Genomic DNA, 21104 nt, shown 5'->3' on the forward strand with positions numbered 1-21104 from the left:
CTTACCCCCCGTTACCTGTCATACCGAAGTTTCTTCAAAAAGCTCGCAGGCTGGGGAGCAAAGTAATCCTCATTGCCCTGTTCTGGCCTCGCCAAGTCTGGTTTCCTTTCTTTTGGTCTCATCTGGTAGTACCGCCATGGATCTTGGATCCCATTCCAGATCTCATCTCACACCCCTCGAGGGTTCCTCATCCAGACCTCATCAATCTGAAGCTCACTGCTTGGCTGCTCTAGTTCCCTTGATAGCTAGGACTCCCGGTTTAACCTCACCAGTTAAATCTATTCTGGTGGCAGCTCACAAATCATCCACCAGGAAGCTTTACCAAAGCAAGTGGAAACGTTTTTTTGTTTGGGCCTCTGAGAGGGACCTGGATCCTTTCACAACCCCGGTCCCAGCAGTATTGGATTTCTTGGTGAATATATTTCATCAGGGAGCTAGCTCTTCTACTGTGAAAGTTCAACTGGCTGCCATTTCTAACTTCCACATTGGTGCCGCTTCTAGACTTTGTAATACCTTCGTTAAGGGTACATTTCTTTTAAGACTCCCGTTGAAGGATCCTACACCTCCTTGGGACCTCACCATTGTCTTGCAGGCTCTGGTTTCTCCACCCTTTGAGCCCGCAGCATCAGTAGACTTTCAATTTTTATCCTGGAAAACTGCCTTCCTAGTGGCTATTACTTTGGCTAGGAGGGTATTGGAACTTCAAGCACTATCAATCAAAAGCCCCGTACATGGTTTTTCATAAGGACCGGGTTTCTTTACGTATCCATCCTTTCTTCCCAAGGTTGCTTCAAAAACCAGTATTAACCAGACGATTAACCTTCCTGTTTTCTTTCCGAATTTTCAAAACAGGGGTGAATATAAATGGCATTTGTTGGATGTACATAGACAATTGTGGTTCTACTTGCATAGAACAAAGGCTTTTTGCAAGTCTGATCAGTTATTTGTTTCTTACTTTAGACCTTTTTCTGGGCAAACCAATATTGAAAGTGACTATTGCTCAATGGATCTCCCACTGTATCCTTAGAGTGTACACAGAGAAAGGCATTTCTCCTCCGGGTCAAGTTAAAGCACATTCCACCAGGTCCATGGCTACCTCTGCAGCTTTTTGGTCCAGGGTGTCTCTGGATGATATTTGTTCTGTGGCTACTTGGTCCTCATCTCACACCTTTATTTCACATTCCAAACTGGACTTGATATCTAGAGGTAGAGCATCCTTTGGCTCCACGGTGCTGCAGAATATCCTTCCATGAGGGCCACCCAGGTGTTTGGTAGCTGGGGACTCTGTCCCACAGGTTGATGACCAAATGAAGTCAACTACTTCAGATAAAGAAGTTATGTAATCACCATAACGTTCCATCTGAGTAGTTGGACTTCATTTGTCATCAAACGCCCCTCCCTCCTTCCCCTTGACTTTATTATTGTTATCCTACTTTGGTATGTAGGAGAGGGTGCTTGTGCGGCTCTCCTGTTCATGCTTGCTTTAGGTTTTGGGAAGAACCTTTAGTGGTAAGGTCTCATTGGGTCGGGCTTATGTTGATGGTGCAGCAAACTCGATCTGAGTGAAGGAAGGAGACAGAGGGGTATTATGGGTAAGGGGAGGAGCTTGGAGCTTGGATCAGAAGCTGGTGAAGCCGCCATCTCAGATCCGATCCGAATATCCACAGGTTGATGACAAATGAAGTTAAACTACTCAGATGGAATGTTATGTTGAGTACATAACTTCTTTTTAATTTTCCATAAATGATGTAGTATGCAAAAAGTAAATGATATGGTACACTAAAAACAAGACAAAACAGAGTACTTTGTGATACACTACATAATACACTCATTTAAACATGTTTATATGAGAATTTTACACTAGAATAAATTTACTCCACATGATTGTATCTTTCATATAAGCTTTCAAGATTGGAGAAGAGAGGGTAGTGGAAGACATTAGATGGGTGAATGAGAGAGGTAAGAGTAAGACAGAGAAATTCTGAGTAGTCAAAAGAGATTAGGGAAAATGTGCAAAGAAAATAGAAAGCTGGTAATAATAAAGGGACAGGAAGAGTAGAGTTTAATCAGGGGCCGCTATGCATGTTACAGAGCCATTTGTCAGTTAGATATTTTTTTAACATAAATTTTAAGTTGGTGTGGGATACTGTTCCATTCTTTACAGATACAGATGGAGTACATTCAGTCTCCGGATAGATTGTTAGGCGTGGATATTGTGAGTAAGGTTTTATCTGTTGCATGTAGTGTTCTGTTAGGGGAGTAAGGTTTAATGATATGATCTAGACTAGGGCATCTTTCAGGGTAATTGATTATTTTATGTGTGATAATTATCCGAGAGTCTGTGTGCACATGAGATAGCTCTAGCCAGAATATCTGCCTGATCGCAGTGCAGTGGTGAGCGCTATATGGCTGATTAACAATAAATTTACTCACTTTGTTGTAGCATTTTTCAAGCTTATTGGTTTGGGTGGGGCTAAAGTTAGAGAGTACACAAGAGGCTTAAAGCAAGGTTGGAAGTCGATATTCTGTAGGAATTTTTATTCTTGCAGTGTTTGTGAGATAAGGCTTTAGTCTGTAAAAGAGATCCTAGATTCTGATTTGTTTTTAGATTACCAATAAAATATGCTGATTAAATTTGAGATGCTAGTCTGTGATGACTCCATACAGTTTTAATATGTGAAGTTGCTTCAGTTTGAGTGCTGCCTGTGGTGTGATTTGTGAAGAGTTGCATTTTACTTCTGTGCCTGTCCACCTTGAGCCCATTCATATTGCTGGCTACGTCCACCACTGAGGCAAGATCTAAATGGAAGGCTAGTCATCTAGGCAGCTATTGAATGATTTGTGCACTTCCTTCCCTGCATTCTGGCAATGAGGAGGTTTCTGTTAGAGCCCTAACATTTCCCCGGTGGATGATGTGAGCCATTTGCCTCCATGGGGGACCTCCTGTGTCTTCCCTTCTATGTTCTTTTACCTACAGACTTTTGAGGGCTGTTTTCACAGCCTTGGGACAGCGAAGACCATGTTCCCTACTCATAACCATTTTCAGTTCCATATAAGCCTCTACATGAATGATAGTTGTTGGCTGAATGAACTCTACTCTTTCTTTCCCCTGGATAAGCAAGCTGTCATCAGCCACTCACAGCTGTCCTCTTCAACATGCCTCATCCAGTGCCCTAGCCAGTAGTCAGACTCTGGTCATTTGGATCGTAGTCAGTGCTTTATCCATATAAACCACAGAACCGTATGGAGTGACATTTCATTGTTATCCGTCATTTTTGAGCCAAGAAGCCTAAAGCATTTTTTCAGACTATGAAGAGGTTTGGTATTCAAAAAAAATCACTTCATTGGTCTACTGATTTTAATTTAGGATCATAGGAGGCTACTAGACTAATGACCCTAGGGCCCTTACAAGCCTAGCAAAGTTCAGCCCTTGTTCCTAAGAGTGTCCGTTTAAAGCAGACACTAAAATCAGCACTTATTGCCCCTGTCCAAGAGGACCACAGATGGAGCCCTAGGTGAATTTCCGATTACCCATCCAGTCGTCCAAAGTGCACTAAAATAGGGTCAACGAGGGTTTCTGTTTACCATGAATTGGAAGCCTGTTCCAAAGGTGAGGCAACCTCTGAGAGACAAATCTGTTCCTCCAGCAGGTTCTGTTGATGTCGTATACCAAGTTAAGGTCTTAAGAACGAGTGACCCTTATGCCATTTGTCTTGCGAATGTGCAGCATTCCCATTAAAGCAGGACCAGAGATTGCCTTATATACAAGGCAGGTCACCTCGGAATAGTCTATATGACATATGGTAAACTGACAGTGATTTCAGTCTGTCCACATATGACAGATGCTGGACACCCTGAAATTTCTGTGTAAAGAATCTTTGTGGTCTCCTCATTTGCTGCAGGTGCTTGGAAAGGTGCATTCCAAAGGAAGTGTTGTACTCTATTATTGGCCTGATGTAGGAACGGTACAGGGGGTTATAACCTTGTTTTTTCCTGAAGGCAATGCCCTTACTTATGAAGTGAGCAATGTAAAATGTCCTCCTTACCACTATTAAGACATGGTGATCAAAGGTGAGGTTACTGTCAACCTGTACGCCCAGGTCTCTCACCACTGAATGGGTGCTTAGGGTGTTGCTGTTTATGTGGTAGTTTGCAGGAACATCGCCCTTGCCAAAGGAGATAATGGATTTTTTTGCATTTAGTTAAGACCATGACTTTGGCACCAATCATTAGTTTGCGTGAGTCACTTTTGCAGGATGTTGACATTAGGGGACTCTGTGACCGCTCCCAGTTTGCAGTCATCAGCAACCTTTGTCGGCCACAGACCTTTAGTGTTTGCCTGAACTTCGGAGAAGTAGATTCCGAACAGTAGGGGTCCCAGAACTGATCCCTGTGGACCACCACTGGTTACGGATCTATTGGAGGAGGTGGAATTCTCTGTTTTGACTGTATGAGTTCTATTAGTGAGCCAGTTTGCAACCCACCTGACAGTATATGGGTTGATCCCCAACTGGGTGAGTTTATCAATGATGCCTGAGTGAGGGATTGTGTCAAAGGCCTTGGCTAAGTCAGGGTAAGCCGTATGCACAGATTTACCCTTGTTCAGGGCTTTGATGACTGTCTCGAAGAATTCCACTAAGTTTAACCGGCAAGATCTCCCCTTGACAAAACCAAACTGGGTGGGATCAAGCATTTGGAGATTTCCTTTGTCATTGTTGATAAGGTCTATGATGATTCGCTTACTGGCCTTTCAAAAAAGGCTGGTCAAGCTAATAGGTCTGTAGTTCCAGTGGTCCATGGATGCACCCCCCCCCCTTTGTGTAAAGGGATGATGGTAGCTGTTTTCCATTTCTCTGGGATGAAGCCAGTGCTTAAGCTGTGATTGAAAAAGAGTATCCAGTGGTGTTGCTAATTCCTGTTTTAACCCATGTAGAACACAGCCTGTGATGTCTGGTCTCATAGAGGCTGGGTTTTTGGCCTTGGAGAGGGCGTTTAAGATTGCTTCATAGAGGTGCTAAGTGGTGGGGATGCTTTGGGGTATGTGTGGCAGAGACGGGGTGAAGATTTCACTGCATCTGTCAGCAAGCAGATTTGCTATATCCACAGATTCTGTATATGTAGTACCATTAATGACAAGTTCATTGCAAATATGGGACTTTGAGGTTATGGATGTAACTAAAGAACGCTTTATGGTTGTCCTTAGTTGTGGAAGCTAATTTGAATTTGTAGTTAGCTTTAGAGGACTTCACAAGGAGTCTTATTTGCTTGTTTAAGTTAAGGAGGGAATGTTTCCAGTTTTGAGTCCTTTCCTTCCTACTTTTAGACAGCAATTTCTTTTTCTTATTGTATAACCTGTTAATGGCAGATGTCCACCAGGCAGGTTTGTTCTTCCTTTAAGATCTTACTTTGGTCCTATCAGGTATGGCAGAGTCAATACAATTGTAGAGATGTTAGTATAAAACATTGATGTATAACCCAACATAGGTGTCTGCTCCATCTGTGGAGGGAGGGGCTACAAAGCTGTTTATGCTGTCTTGTAAGAGGTTGTAATTAGCCTTGGAGAAGGTCTTTAGTCTAGTTGCTGCAGGGGTGGGGGGAGTCTGGTATTATAGTTACTTCTAACACGATTGATTTATGGTCACATCTCACCAGGGAGGGCAGTACACTGGGAGTGGTACAATGGTCCCCCATGTTGGTGAGCACCAGATCCTAGGATATTTGAGCCCCTTGGTGGGGTATCAACCAGCTGATCTAGGGCATTGGAGTTAACAAAATCCAGGAACCTTTGAGCAAGTGAGTTAGAACACGTATAATTTACTCCAGTCCATAGATGGGTAATTAACCCAAAACCAGGGTGTTCGGTTGTATCTTGATTGACTCAAGTAGATCCAAGTAGGCTGAGTGGATGTCCTGTTTCATGGAGGGTGTCCAATAGATGGCAGTGACTTGAAGAGGTGTCATACCAACAGTCAGTTGCACCTGAACTAATTCCAGGGAATCGTGTTGTGTAACCAATCTAGAGGTGTATTTATCTTTAATGAATAATGATGCACCATCTCCTTTAGTTCTCATGCCTTCAGTCTGTGCTCTGAATGTGTGGAATAAAATGTAACCTGGTGTGGCTGGGGTGCTCTCCGCAGCCTTAAACCAACTCTCTGTAACTGCACAGATGTCAGCATCTTCCAAGGTGTGGACTGCTTCCAGTGAGAGCAGTTTCAGGTTTAGACTGCTAGTGTTTAGCAGCATTTAGCAGCATGACCTTGAGGTTGTTTTTAGAGGGTAATTATGTCAGGAATTTTGTTCTTGTGACATTGCCTAAAAAAGGCACTATGGGGGGGTGGGGGTGGCAGGAGCCTTAGCCAGTAGCCAAAATCCCAGGGGTGACAGATGACTGTCTCTGTCAAAGCATCAAAGTCTGTCGACCATATCATCCCAGGCTGACAGATACTGGATCCACTTAGAATGACACCAGAAACTTAGACAATTGTTGAAGTCGATCATTTTTTGTTTGTATTGTGGCAGCATCCTAGGTGAAGGTAAAATGCTGCTCAAGGCTAGGGGGAATAGCTCCCTGAGATACATAATCAAGAGAGCTCAGTCATGTCTATCTTCATGTAGTCCAGGGAGGTATGTCTCAAGTCGTTCACACCAACATGGACTATAACAGAGTCAGAACAGTACCTGTTGTTGAGGGACCTGAGTGCATGTGTGATGTGGCGGATCCTAGCACCTGACAGACAGCTGACCAGTCTGGTAAGAGGGACATCTGTGTATCTCACAATGGTGTCACCGATGTCCAAGATGTTTGTTTTTTTTTGTTATGCCTTAGGGGCTTGTCTGTTGAGACACAGATATTATGTGTACTGTGGTCTGCAGGGGATGTGTTATAAGAAGCCTGCTTGTGTTTGGGAGGTCTCTGGTGTTTAGCTAAACTTTTGGTAAGGACTTCCACATATATAAGTTTATTTGTTGTTGGTTTGGTTGGTGCAGGAGGTGAGATGTGGGTGCTGACAGCTTGCATAGTGTCAGATATACTGACTGGTGAGAGAGAGAGAGCCTAGATTCTAGGTTCTTAATATAGCTGCATCTCTTGCATGTTGAATTTGTGCAAACTAGAAGAAGTGGGTTGTCAGTGTACATGAGGAAATTGCTACATTGCCTCTGGATGCCCATGTTGACCAGGCTGGCTGGAGAAACTGTGGAAAATTGTTTATCCATGATACTAGGTACATTAATGTGGTCAGAAGCAGGGAGAGTACAGGAGAAGTGGTCAAAAATACGAAGGGCTGGTGGACCAGATCTGTGTTGGTACCTTAGGAGCTTCACTGAATGTTACACCTGTCAGTAAGGCACAATCATGAGAACTCACCGATGGAGCACTAGCAAAGTACTAAGGAAAAATTTACAAATATGTTTGCGACTGTAACAGCCAACGGTATCCCCAGCTCTGCAGCAGTGCACAATGCGCAAACAAGCACAAGCCCGCACAAGAGCGGTGGTTATGTAGTAAATGTGAGTGAACTGTTTTAAACAAATTAACCAAAAAAAGCTCAAACCTGAGCCCTTGTCCAGCAACCTTCAATCAGATGAGTTCTCACTGCACACTCCTGCCATAAGGGTGCAGGGGAACCCTCTCCAACAAAACATAGCCTGGTTTAGTGCTCGAGTTATGCCAGCAGGTCTGAACCTAGTCTATGCTACAGCAAACAAATTGCAACACTTTCAGTAAAAACAGCTCAAATAAGCAGTGATATAGTAAAAATACAGTTTTAAGTTTTGCAGAAATCTGCAGATGCCTTGGATTGATCAGACAAATACAGCAGAACAGTAGCTGGTCGCCAAACTCTGTGGAGCTTTAAGATATGTTTTGTGAAGATACTTTTGTGTGCCCCCCCCCCCCCCATTTATTGAGGATGTTAGTGCCATCTTTAGCCTGTAGTTGCTTATACTTTGAACTTCCATTTGCAGGTGTTAGCTTTAAGGGGATCTTTGAGGCATATCCCATGCCATGAAGAGAGGAAATTATCCCCATATTTGTTTAAGCACCAATAAACAATGATGATCCTTTGGTTGTAGTATGTGTCAGTTTTGGGCAAGGTTAGTAGAAAAATTCAAAGGAATTAATGATTACTCATAGCCTTAATACTTTATATAGGCATGTAGAGAGTTTCGTGTTTTAAAAAAATGTTGATTTCTTTTTGCTTTACAGATTTTTGATAGTGATGAGGGAGATGATGATTTATTACTAGATAAAAAGAAATAGACTTGCAGGTAGAATTGGTAGCTAATACAGCTCCAGAACTTAATAATTAATTTTTTTCCATTAAATCTTTGCTAAAGTCAAGGATTTTTAAATGTAGCACTGTAACGTTAAAGAGTTAATGTTGAGTTGCTTGTGTTAGAATTGATTCTTATGTTATCATAAAAGTTTGCATATTTGTGGTGTTATTGTCTGAAGAAGTCCTGTTGAGTGAGGGATAAAAGGGGCAGCCTAGTGTGATTTATAGGTTTAGTAAATACTGTGGTCCATAGTGTCTCGTGTTCTGAAATTTCGTTTTTGAGTATATTTCCACTCCGTTAAGGCACATTAGGATAGGAAACATGAATATTTTTTTATCCATGCCCACTTTGCTGTATCAGTGCACATATGGCGTAGTGTGTTTGGGTATCAGTGGACATCTAAAATCTAACAGAATCTGGCTTTTATAGGACCTTTTTTGCTTGGAAAAGAGGTAAGTGACGTACCAGTACTAAAAGAACAGGGATGTGAAATGGCCAGTTTATAGTTTAAAACAGTTTATTTCAAACTACTCTAATTTGTGTTAATTTCAGTGGACTTGTTAAGGATGTAGATCTTTGTTTACTGGGAGTGCATCAGTGAAGACAAAAGACATTTGCAACTATGTCAAATGATTTAAAAGCATCTTGTTCAGCTTGTTTGTTTGCCTTCCTTCCTATGTCTATGTATTTTTTTCCTGATGTCTGTTTTTGGCCACAGTAGAGCTTTGACCATTGGCTATGTCTCCAGGCTCTCCAGTGTCCTTGAGTTTTTGTTGTGTGTCTTACTTTCCCAGAATGAGGCCATTCCTGGTAGGAGGAAATCCAGAAATATAGCCTTGCTTTCTGAAGTTGTCCATTTGAGAAGATGGATTATCCTGGATGCAGAGTCATCCATAGTGCTTTACAAAGATTTTTCTCTTGCAGCCCTATCTTTTCTTATGGGTCTATATTAGGAAGTCAAACGTTGAAAAGAGCGAATGCTCTTACATCAACCCCTAATAACCGAAACCACAAAATGCTGAGTGGCCGGAACAGCAATTTTTTTTTTCCCCAGGAAAAAAAATCGCTGGGCCATTGCCAGGACTTTGCCGTTTCCTCCACTGTGGTGTGATCTCTGATTTGGTATATTTAAGTATATATATTTAAGTAGGGGTGTGTGGGGGCTAAGCCCCCCCCCCCACTTTATTTTGTCTGTGGATTTTTTTTTTGGGTGGTGCGTTTTTTTTTGGTTGGGGGGGGGGGAGTGATTTTTTTTTCCCCTGTGAAAAAAATTACTATTCTGTATTTCTGTATATTCGACATTGTGTGCTTTCTTTCATTAGGAGTCAATGTAAGAGCGTTCGCTGTTTTCAACGTTCGACCTCCTAATATAGACCCCTTTCTTATCCCTGAGTAGCATATGCATGTCACTGATACATGGATTTCAGTACTGACCCAGTGGTGCATGCTGCTTCTGTAGCTGGACCAAATCCTGGCTGCAGCACATAGAGCTGCTTGGGAAAATCATATGCAGATCTACCTGTGCACTTGCCATTTTCTACCTTGCCTGTACCAGGTTTTACCAGTGCAGCACACCAAGCTTTATTCCTCACCTAGGTTTGGCAAGCTTGTATTTGTTTCTCATTCCCACCCCCACTGTCTCCTGCACCTGGAACACTAATCAAACCCAAGTCCTCTGATCTTAGTCATGGCTTCATCTGTGATTGTCACAAAAGATGATTCCATAGCTTTTTATGTCTTCTCTTTTTACGTTCCAGTCTACCATATAGTCCGCTACCTTATTCTCCTGTATGGATTTGTTTTTTGTTACAGCTCTTGCCTAAATCCTTCATCAGGAAGGAACTGAAGTGAAAGAGGGCATGATTCCTTTTTTGTGATGCATTGCACCTGTGATATCATGTGCACGTTTAAGAGGGACGTGTCCTACCTTTAAGGAATTGCTGAGAAGAGTCACTGCCAGAAGAGCTTGACTGCTGCCGTACATAACTCTGATTTTTGATTGTATAATTTCCTACATTTAACTAATTTTATTCAGATTTCAGTCTATAAATTTGCCTGCTGATTTTTTGAGCTTAAATCAAAAGCGGATGTCAGAATGACTTCATTCTCACTCATCATCGTCTGTGATGTAGAAATTAATGTTTTTTTTTTTTCAGCATTGCTTTGTATTTTGAAGAGGCTGAGAATATGGAAGATCAGTGCATATCTTGTCTGCATTGTCATTTAGTGCTAGGCTTATCTTTGATCCTGAAACTTGGAGACAGTAAGACAAATAAAAATGTAACTTTGTGTTGACAGCCTTATTTTGACATTTTTATATATTGATACTGTTATTTGTAATAAAGACTGAGAAATCTGATCTCTCATCACTGCACCACCACCACCACTACTAGGTAAATAAAAGTCTGAACATAAAATGTACATCATAACTTTTACCTAGTGTCTTACATCACTTGGAAATATTTTAGAGGTACCTCTTCTGTTTATTGGCTATTTTTTCTATCTTAAAGTTGTAGATTGTTTCGTTATTTTTTTTTTACTTTTTTGACAGATGGTAGGTGTGTCTGACGATGTTAATGAATATGCTGTTGCCTTGAAGGACACAGAAGAAAAGCTGAAGAGATGTCCACAAAGGGTAGGTGTCTTTTATTCTCCTCTGTTGATAAGCCACATTTTGTTTGCATGCTGCCCACAGAGTAAAACCAAGTTAGTAATTTTCAGTAACTTGAACCAGACTAAATGGGCTAGGCACACGATGATGTGTTGTAAAGAGTTGATGGATAAATGGCACATTATGGCTACTAGCAAGTTATATACCACCTCACTTACCTTGTTTCTATTCCTTTCCATCCTTCTATTATGCTACAGATAATGAATAATTAGATAGGAAGCCCTTTGTGCGCTCTTTAGTAACTTAAAAGTTATTGAAGTATGGCATTGGACAGAACTGTTTAAATAAGAATGTGGTATTGGTGGGGTTCCTATTGAATTGTCGACAGCTTAGGTTGTTAAATGCTTAATCATCGACACCTAAGCGTTGAACGCTTACAATAGCGAACGGCCACATCATCGAATTCTTTCCACGGGAAAGAATTTGCGTGGCCATTATCGGGGATTTGCCCTTTCCCCAATGTAGAGCCATCTCAGAGTTGGTATATTTAGTTGGGGGGATGTGGGGTGCGAAGCTCCCACCCACTATGTTTGGGTGTGTTTGTTTATTTTTTTTACAGATGGCCACCCAAATTCTTTCCCGAGGAAAGAATTCGATGATGTGGCCATTCGCTATTGTTAGTTTTCGACTCTTAGGTGTCAATGTTTTAAGGTTCAACAACCTAAGCTGTCGATTTTATAATATAGATGGTATTGGTGTATAGTAGCTAGTGTTGCTGCATAATAGTGCTTGTTTCTGCAGTTTGGTTATTGGCAGGGACGTCTTCTGTATTGATCTTGTGAATTTCTGCTGTGTGCTTGAGTTTTCCCACTTAAATCCAGAAGGCACACTGTAGGGGAATTGGCAGTTTTACAAACTGCCCATAGGTATGCTTGTCATGTGCATGTGTATATCCTGTGATTGACTGGCATCCCGTCTAAGATTACTTTGTCTGCTGTGTGCCAATTGAGTATTGGGATAGACTGTGGCTTCCCAAATCTCAGAGCTCAATTAATTGTGCATTTAGAGAATGAAAACTGTATTATTTTGAAATCAGTACCTTACACACTGTACATCAGACATAAGAAGCAACAAGAGGAAGCAATGAGGCTATAAAATGATGTTTTCTTACCTAAAATAATTGATTGCTCTGATTTCTTCACTGTTCATTAAGTTTACTGCTTTTCTGCCATTCATTTCTTGTCTCCCCCTCTGCATGTGCTTACTGGGTCTGCATCCCAAAGGATCAACAGAGAAATATTGCTGTGGGACATTCTCAAACAGTCTGAAGTCTTTTCGAGATATACAATTAATGAAGATTAAAACAAAGGCTACAGTGCTAAGTTATGAACCCACACATGAATTGGTTCAGCAATACCCATGTTTGTGAGGATATAATAAGATGAAGTACTCTGTATGGATTAAAAGGGTTTCTGCTATGATAGCTAAGGATACGTGAGAAGATACTATAAAACAGATGAATACAAAAAGTGATAAACTAGAAGTTGTTGATTATGGATAATAAAATGGAAGCAGTGAAAATGTTATAGCTCTTTTACCTTTATATTTAGGTTGGGCATATTTTTATCAGCTAGAAGGAGAAATTGTGTCTGATTATAGAAAGTTGAAGGAATTTGTTTGGGAGGGGAAGAGGACAAGAGTCAAGTAGGATAAGTTGATATCCTGACTGAAACCACTGTTGCAGTATTCCTGACATATTGGCTGTCATTACTAATGTCCGGCTGGAGTACCAAATTTTTACCTTCCCTAGGTCGTACATCTGATGCTTGACCTCAGCTTGTACGCATTAGGGTATATAGACGGGTGTACGAGTGTGGATCCTCAGACTATCTTGCCACTAGCCTGAACGCAGGTTGTGCATCTGTTGTACTGTTCACTGTTTGGCTGTTGGTACCTTTGCTTCAGTCATTTATTTAGATAAGTGCCCTGTTAAGAAACCTTCCTTTTTATCTTACAACATTTGTTGAAAGTTGTAGATGTCAGCTAAGAGGGGTAAGTGCAAATGCAATAGGCAGATTCCTTACAAAGGCTTGCATACCAAATGTCTTTTTGCCTTGGCCCGGAACGAGATCACAGATCTTCCTCAGTTCGTTCCAAAACCCCTTAGGTCTAGGCTTTCTACTCTCAACACCTTTCTCAAAGACCCAGTGTCATAAATGCTTAGCCCAGTCCAAAATAGACAAAACTGCATCCACTGATGTTCCTGTGTCAGCAGTGAAAAAACTTAGGAGGCCTCTAATGGATCTGCAGTCCATTTCTGACCTATGTTTATCCACTGAAGTTACAGAACCTGTGATAAATCAGGCTACTTCTCAGTTACCCGCTACCAAGACCCCATTGCAGATTGATAATACATCTGAGGAACTTCATCTCATCCTTTCCGAAAAACCGCAACATGCTGCTCAATTTTAGTTAAGGAAGAGATCCCAGATTCTCTACTAGAGGTCAGAAATGGTTCCTAACACCCGCATTTCATTTAGGTGGACATCACATCTAAAAAGAAAAAAACAAAAGACCAAGCACATGGCCTCTTCCTCAGCAGTTAGGGAGAAGGAGTGGATAAACTTCTCACAGGGGTTATTCAAACTCTTATGCCTTTGAAACCTCCCTCTTTTGGTTCTTCACATCCACAGGCTACTACTCAAAAAAGTACCCCTGATTTCTTCTTCTTCTGATGAGGAACAGGGCTATAATTCTGACCATTCTCTGAACTATTCCTCTCAGTTGCATTATTCAGGGCAAATCTCTTCTGATGAAGGGGACTTCTCTCACCTTATTGCCCTATTGAGGAAGCTTCCTTTGGGGAGACTATACACAGCAGGATGAAACACTTTGAATGGCAATCCAGGCAGATCTTTAATGTTCAGAAGAGGTATTGCACTCTCTTGGAGATGAGTACCCTTGCCCCTTCTCCAGACCCTCCTGTCCTTCAGACTTTCCAGGATGCCTTTCAGTCCACCTCTTCTGGACCTGATTCTTAACCACCAACTCCTAAGAGACTAGACAGGTTTTACTAGGACCCTGATGACCTTGCATATCTATTTAAGAACCCAGTGGCGGACCCTTCTGCAGTATCTCTCTCTTCAGATAAGACCTCTAAGCTTCTACCCAGTGCAAATTTCCTACCTACTGACAAAGATAGTAGTGCTATGGATAGATGGGGAAAGACTATTTACACCTCTGCTATTCTTGCCTTTAGGGCAATTAACCACCAGACTCAAATGACAGTGTATTTAATCTCTGTCTTAAATTCATTAAACAAAGTTATACTGGATCCTCCTACAGAAGAGTCTATGCATCAAATGCAGAGCTTACTTTCGCAGGCCAGTCAGAGTGCCAGACATACCATTAAGTGCAGTTACAATGCTGTGGATGCTGCTCCTAGTGCAGCTGCCAGTTAATGTGTTGTTTGCAGATATGCATGGCTTCACTGTCAGTCTATACCTGAGGATTTCAAATCAAAAATTTTAGACTCGTCCTTGGTCAAAGACTTACTGTTTGGCCCCTGGGCGGCCAGTCTGTTCAAAACTCTGAAAGACAGAGGTAAGACCATAAAAGACTCCAGACAGATTTTACTCTCCTCCGTTCCTAGATACCATAGGAACTACCCATCTAAGTCTACCATCTTCATTAGAAGGGATCCTAAGGTAAGAAACAAAAGAAAACCGCTAGGAAAAGATACTGTGAAAAACCCTAGAGGGAACTTCCAGCTGGGAGGCCACTTTATGGAAGCAAAATCCTATCACTACACATTCCTTCCTCAGGAGAAAGATCTGTGTCTGTCCAGTAACTTCCAAAAGCTCTCTGTTGCAACCCATTGCTCAGCAAAGGAGATACTAAGGAGTGTTACCTGAAATCTGTATGGTCCAAGCACCATCACCCTTTGGACACCTTGATTCCCCTCCTTCCTTGCCTCAAGAAGTACCTGCTTTGGTGGAATGGACAGGCCATCTGAACTCAGGATTCCCTTTCACACCACCTCTTCCTCTTCAGTAGGTTCACATTGATACCTTGGACAAGGTGTGGGGGAAATGGAGAGGATCACACCGAGTGCAGGTGAAATAGCAACCTCAGTTCTTGAAGTAACATCAGTCTGAAATAAATGAGGGCTGTTCTGCAAGCTGTTCAGATTTTCATCCATCTTTGGAAACATGGACCACTTCAAGTGTACAAAGGCAACACCACAATCATGTAGTACATAAACAGGGAGGTACCAGGTCTTGCCAACTGTGCAGGCTAGCAGAGGAGACATGGAACATTTGTCAGCACAAATAAACATCACACTAACAGCCATGTAACCCCTCATCAGACTACTTAAGCTGTTCTCTGGGGGACCTGCATGAGTGGACTTTGAAAAGAGAGGTGTTCCTCAACATCATTCTTCAATGTGGCACTCCTCAGATAGACCCCTTTGCTTAACCAAATAACTATCAGCTCCTTCAGTTCTGCACCAGGGATTCCTTCTCCACAGCCTGGAGGACAGATGCCTTCTCTTTCCAGTGGACAGGGAAGTTCCTCTTTGCCTTTCCTCCTCTGTCCCTTTCTTTCAAAAATTCTTCTCAAAGCACAAAAGGAAGCGCCTAAATTCCTTTTACTGCCTCTGTTTTCACAGAGGCAACATTGATTCCCCCTACTGTTTCACCTGACAAAGGGAAATTACCGGAGAATTCCTCTACAGCTGGACCTGATAACTTAGCATTAAGGATTGCTGCTCCACCCAAATCTTCTGTCTGTCAGCCTGACCCTATGGGAATGGTAGGAATTTAATTCCTCAAAGAAACCTCCTCTTCTCAGAAGCGGTTGTACAAGTCCAACAAGATGCTGAGAGACCCACTACGAGAAAATCTTCCACAGCTAAGTGGAAAAGATCTTCCTACTGGTGCTGCAAACATAATCAGGATCCACTCTTATCACAAGTTCCTACTGTACTGTACTGTAATGCCTCTGCAAAGTTCTTTGATCATGTTTTGCCCACTCTTCCATAAGAACTTACCTGTCAGCTATTAATGCCTGCCTCCATCTTAGGCCTCCACTTATGGAAACCCATCTCTCCCCCTTGGGATCTTAATTTTGTGTTACAAAAGCTTACCCTGCCTCCCTTTGAACTAGCTTTTTCCTCAGCTCTAAAGTTCTGTACTTGGAAACCATCCCCTTCTTGGCTCTCACCTTTGCTAAGAGAGTTTTAGTTGCAAATTCTCATGGCCACGCCCCCTTTTTTTTTTCCTCCCACAAAAACAGAGTGAGACTCATGATCATGCCTAAGGTAGTGAATGAGCTGTCCCTCAATCAGGCTATTCATCTTCCCAATCCCCAAAACGGGGAAAGGATCTTACATTCTCGAGACATTCACAGGCAACTGAGATTTTACCTGGACAAAACTAAATCTTTTAGAAAAACTAACCGGCTGTTTGTATTCTTTATGACCTCCTAAACTGGGCTAGCCGTTTTCCAAACAATCTAGTGCAGCCTGGATTTCTAAGGGTATCTATTTTTGCTACTTGCACTTGTGTTAAGACCTTGTCCTCCTGCCGTAAAGTGCATTCCATTAGGGCAGTGATTTCTTCAGAGGCTTTCCACAAAGGAATAGATTCCAGGTCTATATTGGAGGCGGGTACTTTATCCTCTCTACACATCTTTACTAAATAAAACAAGATTGATGCTTTCTCCAGGTTCAGGGCAGCCTTTGCTTGGTTAGTCCTTTCCAGACTGCTGAACAACTGTTTACCCTTCCTTCCTCCCTTAGCTCTGGGAATCACTCATATGTCAGGAATACTACAACAGTGATTTCAGTCAGGATGTATTACACTTGTGTATGAACTTACCATAACAGTAAATGTCCTACTGATCACTGTTGCTGTATTCCATCCCAGCCTTCATCCCTTCTTCTCTATCTTACTGCAGTCTTCAGTTTTCTCTCCCCCTTTGTTCTGTTACATGAGTAGGGGGTGAGTTTTCTAATCAATTTGAACTGCACTCCTAGCTGGCCAGTCACCTCTTTCTGTAATCTTTAGACCACTTAATTGGAGGTAGTCTGATGATCCACAGTTTTGTCCATCTATATACCCCAGTGTATACGAGCTGAGGTCATGTGTCACACATATGACCTAGGAAAGGTAAAACTTTGGTACCCTGGCCGAATGTCAGCGGTGACAGCCTATGTTAGGAGTACTGCAACAGTGATCAGTAGGACATCTACCGTTATAGTAAGTTATTACATGACTGTACTGTCCTCCTCATAGAGCAAGGAAGTTTAGGATAACCTGATTTCATTGGCTCATAGATGTGTACTAGGCTAATGGCCCTGGCGCCTTTACAAGCCTAGCCCATACAAATACTCTGGCATCGTGCCACCCAACCTTAGTTCCCAGTGCCTCTGTCAAGTAGAGCCACTGGAGTGATCCCTGGGGTGAATTTTCTATTTCCCATCCACTCATCAAGATTTCTCTTGAAGAGGGCCTGTGAGGCGCTCCGCTTGTCATGTATGGGAAGTCTATTCCATAACATGGGCAGTCTCTGAGTTATGAACCTGTCCCTCCAGCTTGTTCTGTTGATTGTGATTCAGAGGTTCATAGATGGGTACTAGGCTGTTGGCCCTAGGGCCTGTATAAGCCTAACCAAAAAGGTATCCTGGCTTTTGCCACCCAAGAAAATTATTTTCCTGTGCCCCTGTCGAGCAGAGCCACAGAGGTGATCCCCAGGTGAATTTCCTATTTCCTATCCAATCATCAAGATTTTTCTTGAAGAGTACTAATGAGGAGCTTTGTTTGATATAGATAGGTAGTTTGTGCCAGAGTATGGGAAGTCTCTGGGACAGGAATCTATCCCTCCAGCATGTTCTGTTTATTGTGGTGACAAGGTTTATGTCCCTAGAGCGTGTAGCTCAGAGGGATTGGGATTTCTTTAAGTGGAACATATCCAACAGGTCTGGGTTTGACATACCTTTGTATGTTAGGCAGAGATCGCCTCTGAGTAGGCGATATGCGACGTTGTAAAACTGGAGTTTTTTGAGACGGTCTGCGTAGGGCATCTGTTTGAGGCCGGTAATCCTCTTTGTGAGGTATTTCTGATGTCTTTTCAGTTGTTGTAGATGTCTTGTGAGGTACATATCAAAAGGGGCGTTGTACTCTATAATGGGTCTAATGAGTGACGAGTAGAGGGGAACAATGACCTCTCTTTTCCTGGATGAGAAACCTTTTCTGATGAGGTGTGCCATGTAGAAATATTTCCTGACTACTGTGGCAATGTGTGATTATCAAAGGAGAGACTACTGTCCACCTGTGTCCCAAGGTCTCTTATCACACTTTCGGTGTTAAGTAGACAACCACATATGTGGTAGCCCATGAGTACAGAGTTTTTACCAAATGGGATGACAATGCACTTTTTGACATTGAGCTTGAGGCCATAGTTGACACCAGGCATCTGTCTCAGTGAGGCCCTTTTGCAGAATGTCCACATCCTTAGGAGTTTAGATTATGGCTCCTAGTTTGCAGTCATCTGCAAACTTCATTAGCCAAAGCCCTTCTGTGTTAGCCTGTACTTCAGAAAAGTAGATACCAAACAGGAGAGGACCAATGACTGATCCCTGTGGTACTCCACTTGTCACTGGTAGGAGGTTGGATTTGGAGTCTGCTACTTTCACAATGTGGGTTCTGTCAGTGAGCTAGTTGGCAAACCCATCTTGTGACATAGGGATTTATACCTAGTTTAGTGAGTTTATCTATAATTTCAGAGTGGGGGATGGTGTCAAAAGCCTTAGCGAGATCTAGATAGGCTGTGTGAACCACCTTACCCTCGTCTACAGCTTTGGTGACTGCTTCAAAAAAGTCTGTCAGGTTTAGGAGACATGATCTGCCTTTTACAAACCTGAACTGGGTGGGGTCTAGAGTTTGGAGATTACCAGTGTGTTTGTAAGTTCCATGATGATATGTTCCAAGGCCTTGCAAACCAGGCTCGGTAGGCTAATGGGGTGGTAGTTCCCGGAGTCCGTGGTGGCTCCCCCTTTGTGGAGTGGGATAACCGTCGCTGTGTGCCATTCAGTGGGCACAACGCCTGAGGTGAGGCTATGATTGAACATGGTGCTTAGATGGGGGGTGCCAGTTCAGTCTGTAGTTCGTGTAGAATGCAGCCTGGGATGTGGGGGGGTGCCAGTTCATTCTGTAGTTCGTGGAGAAAGCAGCCTGGGATATTGTCAGGTCCCATGGATGCTGTATTCTTGGCTTTGGAGATTGTGGTTTTTACCTGTGCAGCCGCGATTACAGGAACTTTGCATTCTTCCGGTATAGAGATAGGCACTTTAGGGGGTGAGAGGGGGTAAAGTTAGCACTGAACCTATCTGCCAGGATGTTGACAATATCAGTTGGTTCTCTATATTTAGTGCCATTGTGCTGTAACTCAGAGCAGATCTGAGTGTTACCATTGAGATTCTTGACATAGCTGTAGAATGCTTTGTGGTTGTCTTTAGAATCAGTGGCGATTTTATTTTCTTAACTAGCTTTGGAGGATTTTATGAGGGATCTCAGCTTCTTACTGAGGCTGACCAGGGAGTTCCTCCAATCATGGGATTTTACTCTTTTTTTTGCAACAGTTTCTTTCTTTTGTTGTAGAGTTTGTTTGTGGCAGGGGACCACCAGATTGGCTTCCTTTTTTTGGAGGATAGCGCCTTGGTAATGTTTGAGATAGTCCATGCACTTTTGTAAGTGCATTTGTGTAGGATTCAGCAGTTGTACCTCTATTGTCCATCTGCATGGGTGTCTTGAAGTTTGCCACTTCTGTCTTAAGAAGTGTGAAGTTGGCTTTGGAGAAATTTATTACGGTGGTTTCCCTAATGGGGGGGGGTGGGATGTGGATGTCTAGGGTGATTAGCTTGGGGTCGGATCTGACCGATGAGGAATTGACCTCTAGTGTGGAACACCAGTCATCCAGGTTGTTAATGAACCAGGTCTTAGGATATTGCTGCCCCTGATGGGGGTGTGGATATGTTGATCCAAGGCATTGGAATTTATGAATTCCAGAAAACGTTGAGCAAAAGAGTTGGTACATGAGTAGTTTTCCCAGTTAATGGTGGGGTAGTTGAAATTGCCCATTATTAGGGTGTTGGGTTGTACCCTATTATTTTCCAATGTATCAAGAAATGAGGCGTGGGAATCCTGGGGCATGGTGGGGGATCTGTAGCAAGTTACAATTTGGATTGCGGTCTTGCCCAGAGATAGTTGCACTTGGATAATCTTGGATGCATTATGCTGAGCAACTAGTCTGGAGGTGTGGCTATCCTTAATGAATATGGACACGCCTCCGCCTTTAGTGTTTCTGTCCAGATTAGGTGGCCGAAAGGTGTGGTATGAATTATAGCCTGGTAATGCAGTGGTGCTCTCTGGAGCCTTGAACCAGGTCTGTGTCACTGCACAGATGTCGATGTTCTCTATTTTAAGGAGTGCCTCGAGTGAATGCATTGTGAGGTTTAGACTTCTAGCATTGAGTAGCATTACCCTCAGATTTTGCTTGCTTATACTTGTTACGGTGGTGAATTTGTCATTTGAACCTTGCTTAAAAAAGGCACTATAAGGGTGGCAAGAGTCTTAGCCGGTATCCGGAATCCAAAGGGTGATAGGTGCAGGCCATCTCTGACAAAGCACCGTGGTCTGTCGATCATGTCATCCCAGGCAGACAGATACTGGATTCCCTTAGAATGATACCAGAAGCTTAGCCAATTGTTGAAGTCAATCATTTTGTCCTTGTACTGTGGTATCATTCTGGGTGATGGCAGCATGCTTCTCATGGGTAGGGTCATACCTGCCTGGGCTACATGATCGGAGAGTTCCTCCATGTCTCTTTTCATGTAGTCCAGGGAGGTATGTCTCAGGTCATTTACACCAACATGGACAATGACAGAGTCATATTTGTACTTGATGTGGAGTAACCTGAGTGCGTGCGTTATGTGGCGGATCCTGACAGTAACTTTCTCCTCCTTTAGCCTAGTGAGTGGAACATCATTGTGCCTGACTATAGAATTACCTATGACTAGAGTTTTGGGTACATTGTTGAGTGACACACTGAGTTTGTGGGCTGTGTCTCATTTGGGTTGTATTGGGGGGTGGAGGTTGCCTGCTTTTCTGCTTTGGAGGTCTCTGTTGCTTGAGCAGATTTTTATTGAGAG

General features: G+C 42.7%; 1 protein-coding gene across 2 annotated transcripts in view; it reads left to right on the forward strand.

The window, feature by feature from the left end:
- RNF123 (ring finger protein 123) overlaps window positions 1-21104 on the forward strand; it is a 4282987-nt gene that overhangs the window by 1836765 nt on the left and 2425118 nt on the right. For both annotated transcript variants that reach the window (XM_044077780.1, XM_044077781.1), the window contains exon 25: window positions 10832-10915. In XM_044077780.1, the coding sequence (XP_043933715.1) occupies window positions 10832-10915 (84 nt within the window). The remainder of the gene's footprint in view (window positions 1-10831; window positions 10916-21104) is intronic.

This window comes from Protopterus annectens, chromosome 7.part0 (genome assembly GCF_019279795.1).
Source record: "Protopterus annectens isolate FY-2018-M chromosome 7.part0, PAN1.0, whole genome shotgun sequence".
Classification (NCBI taxonomy): domain Eukaryota; kingdom Metazoa; phylum Chordata; order Ceratodontiformes; family Protopteridae; genus Protopterus; species Protopterus annectens.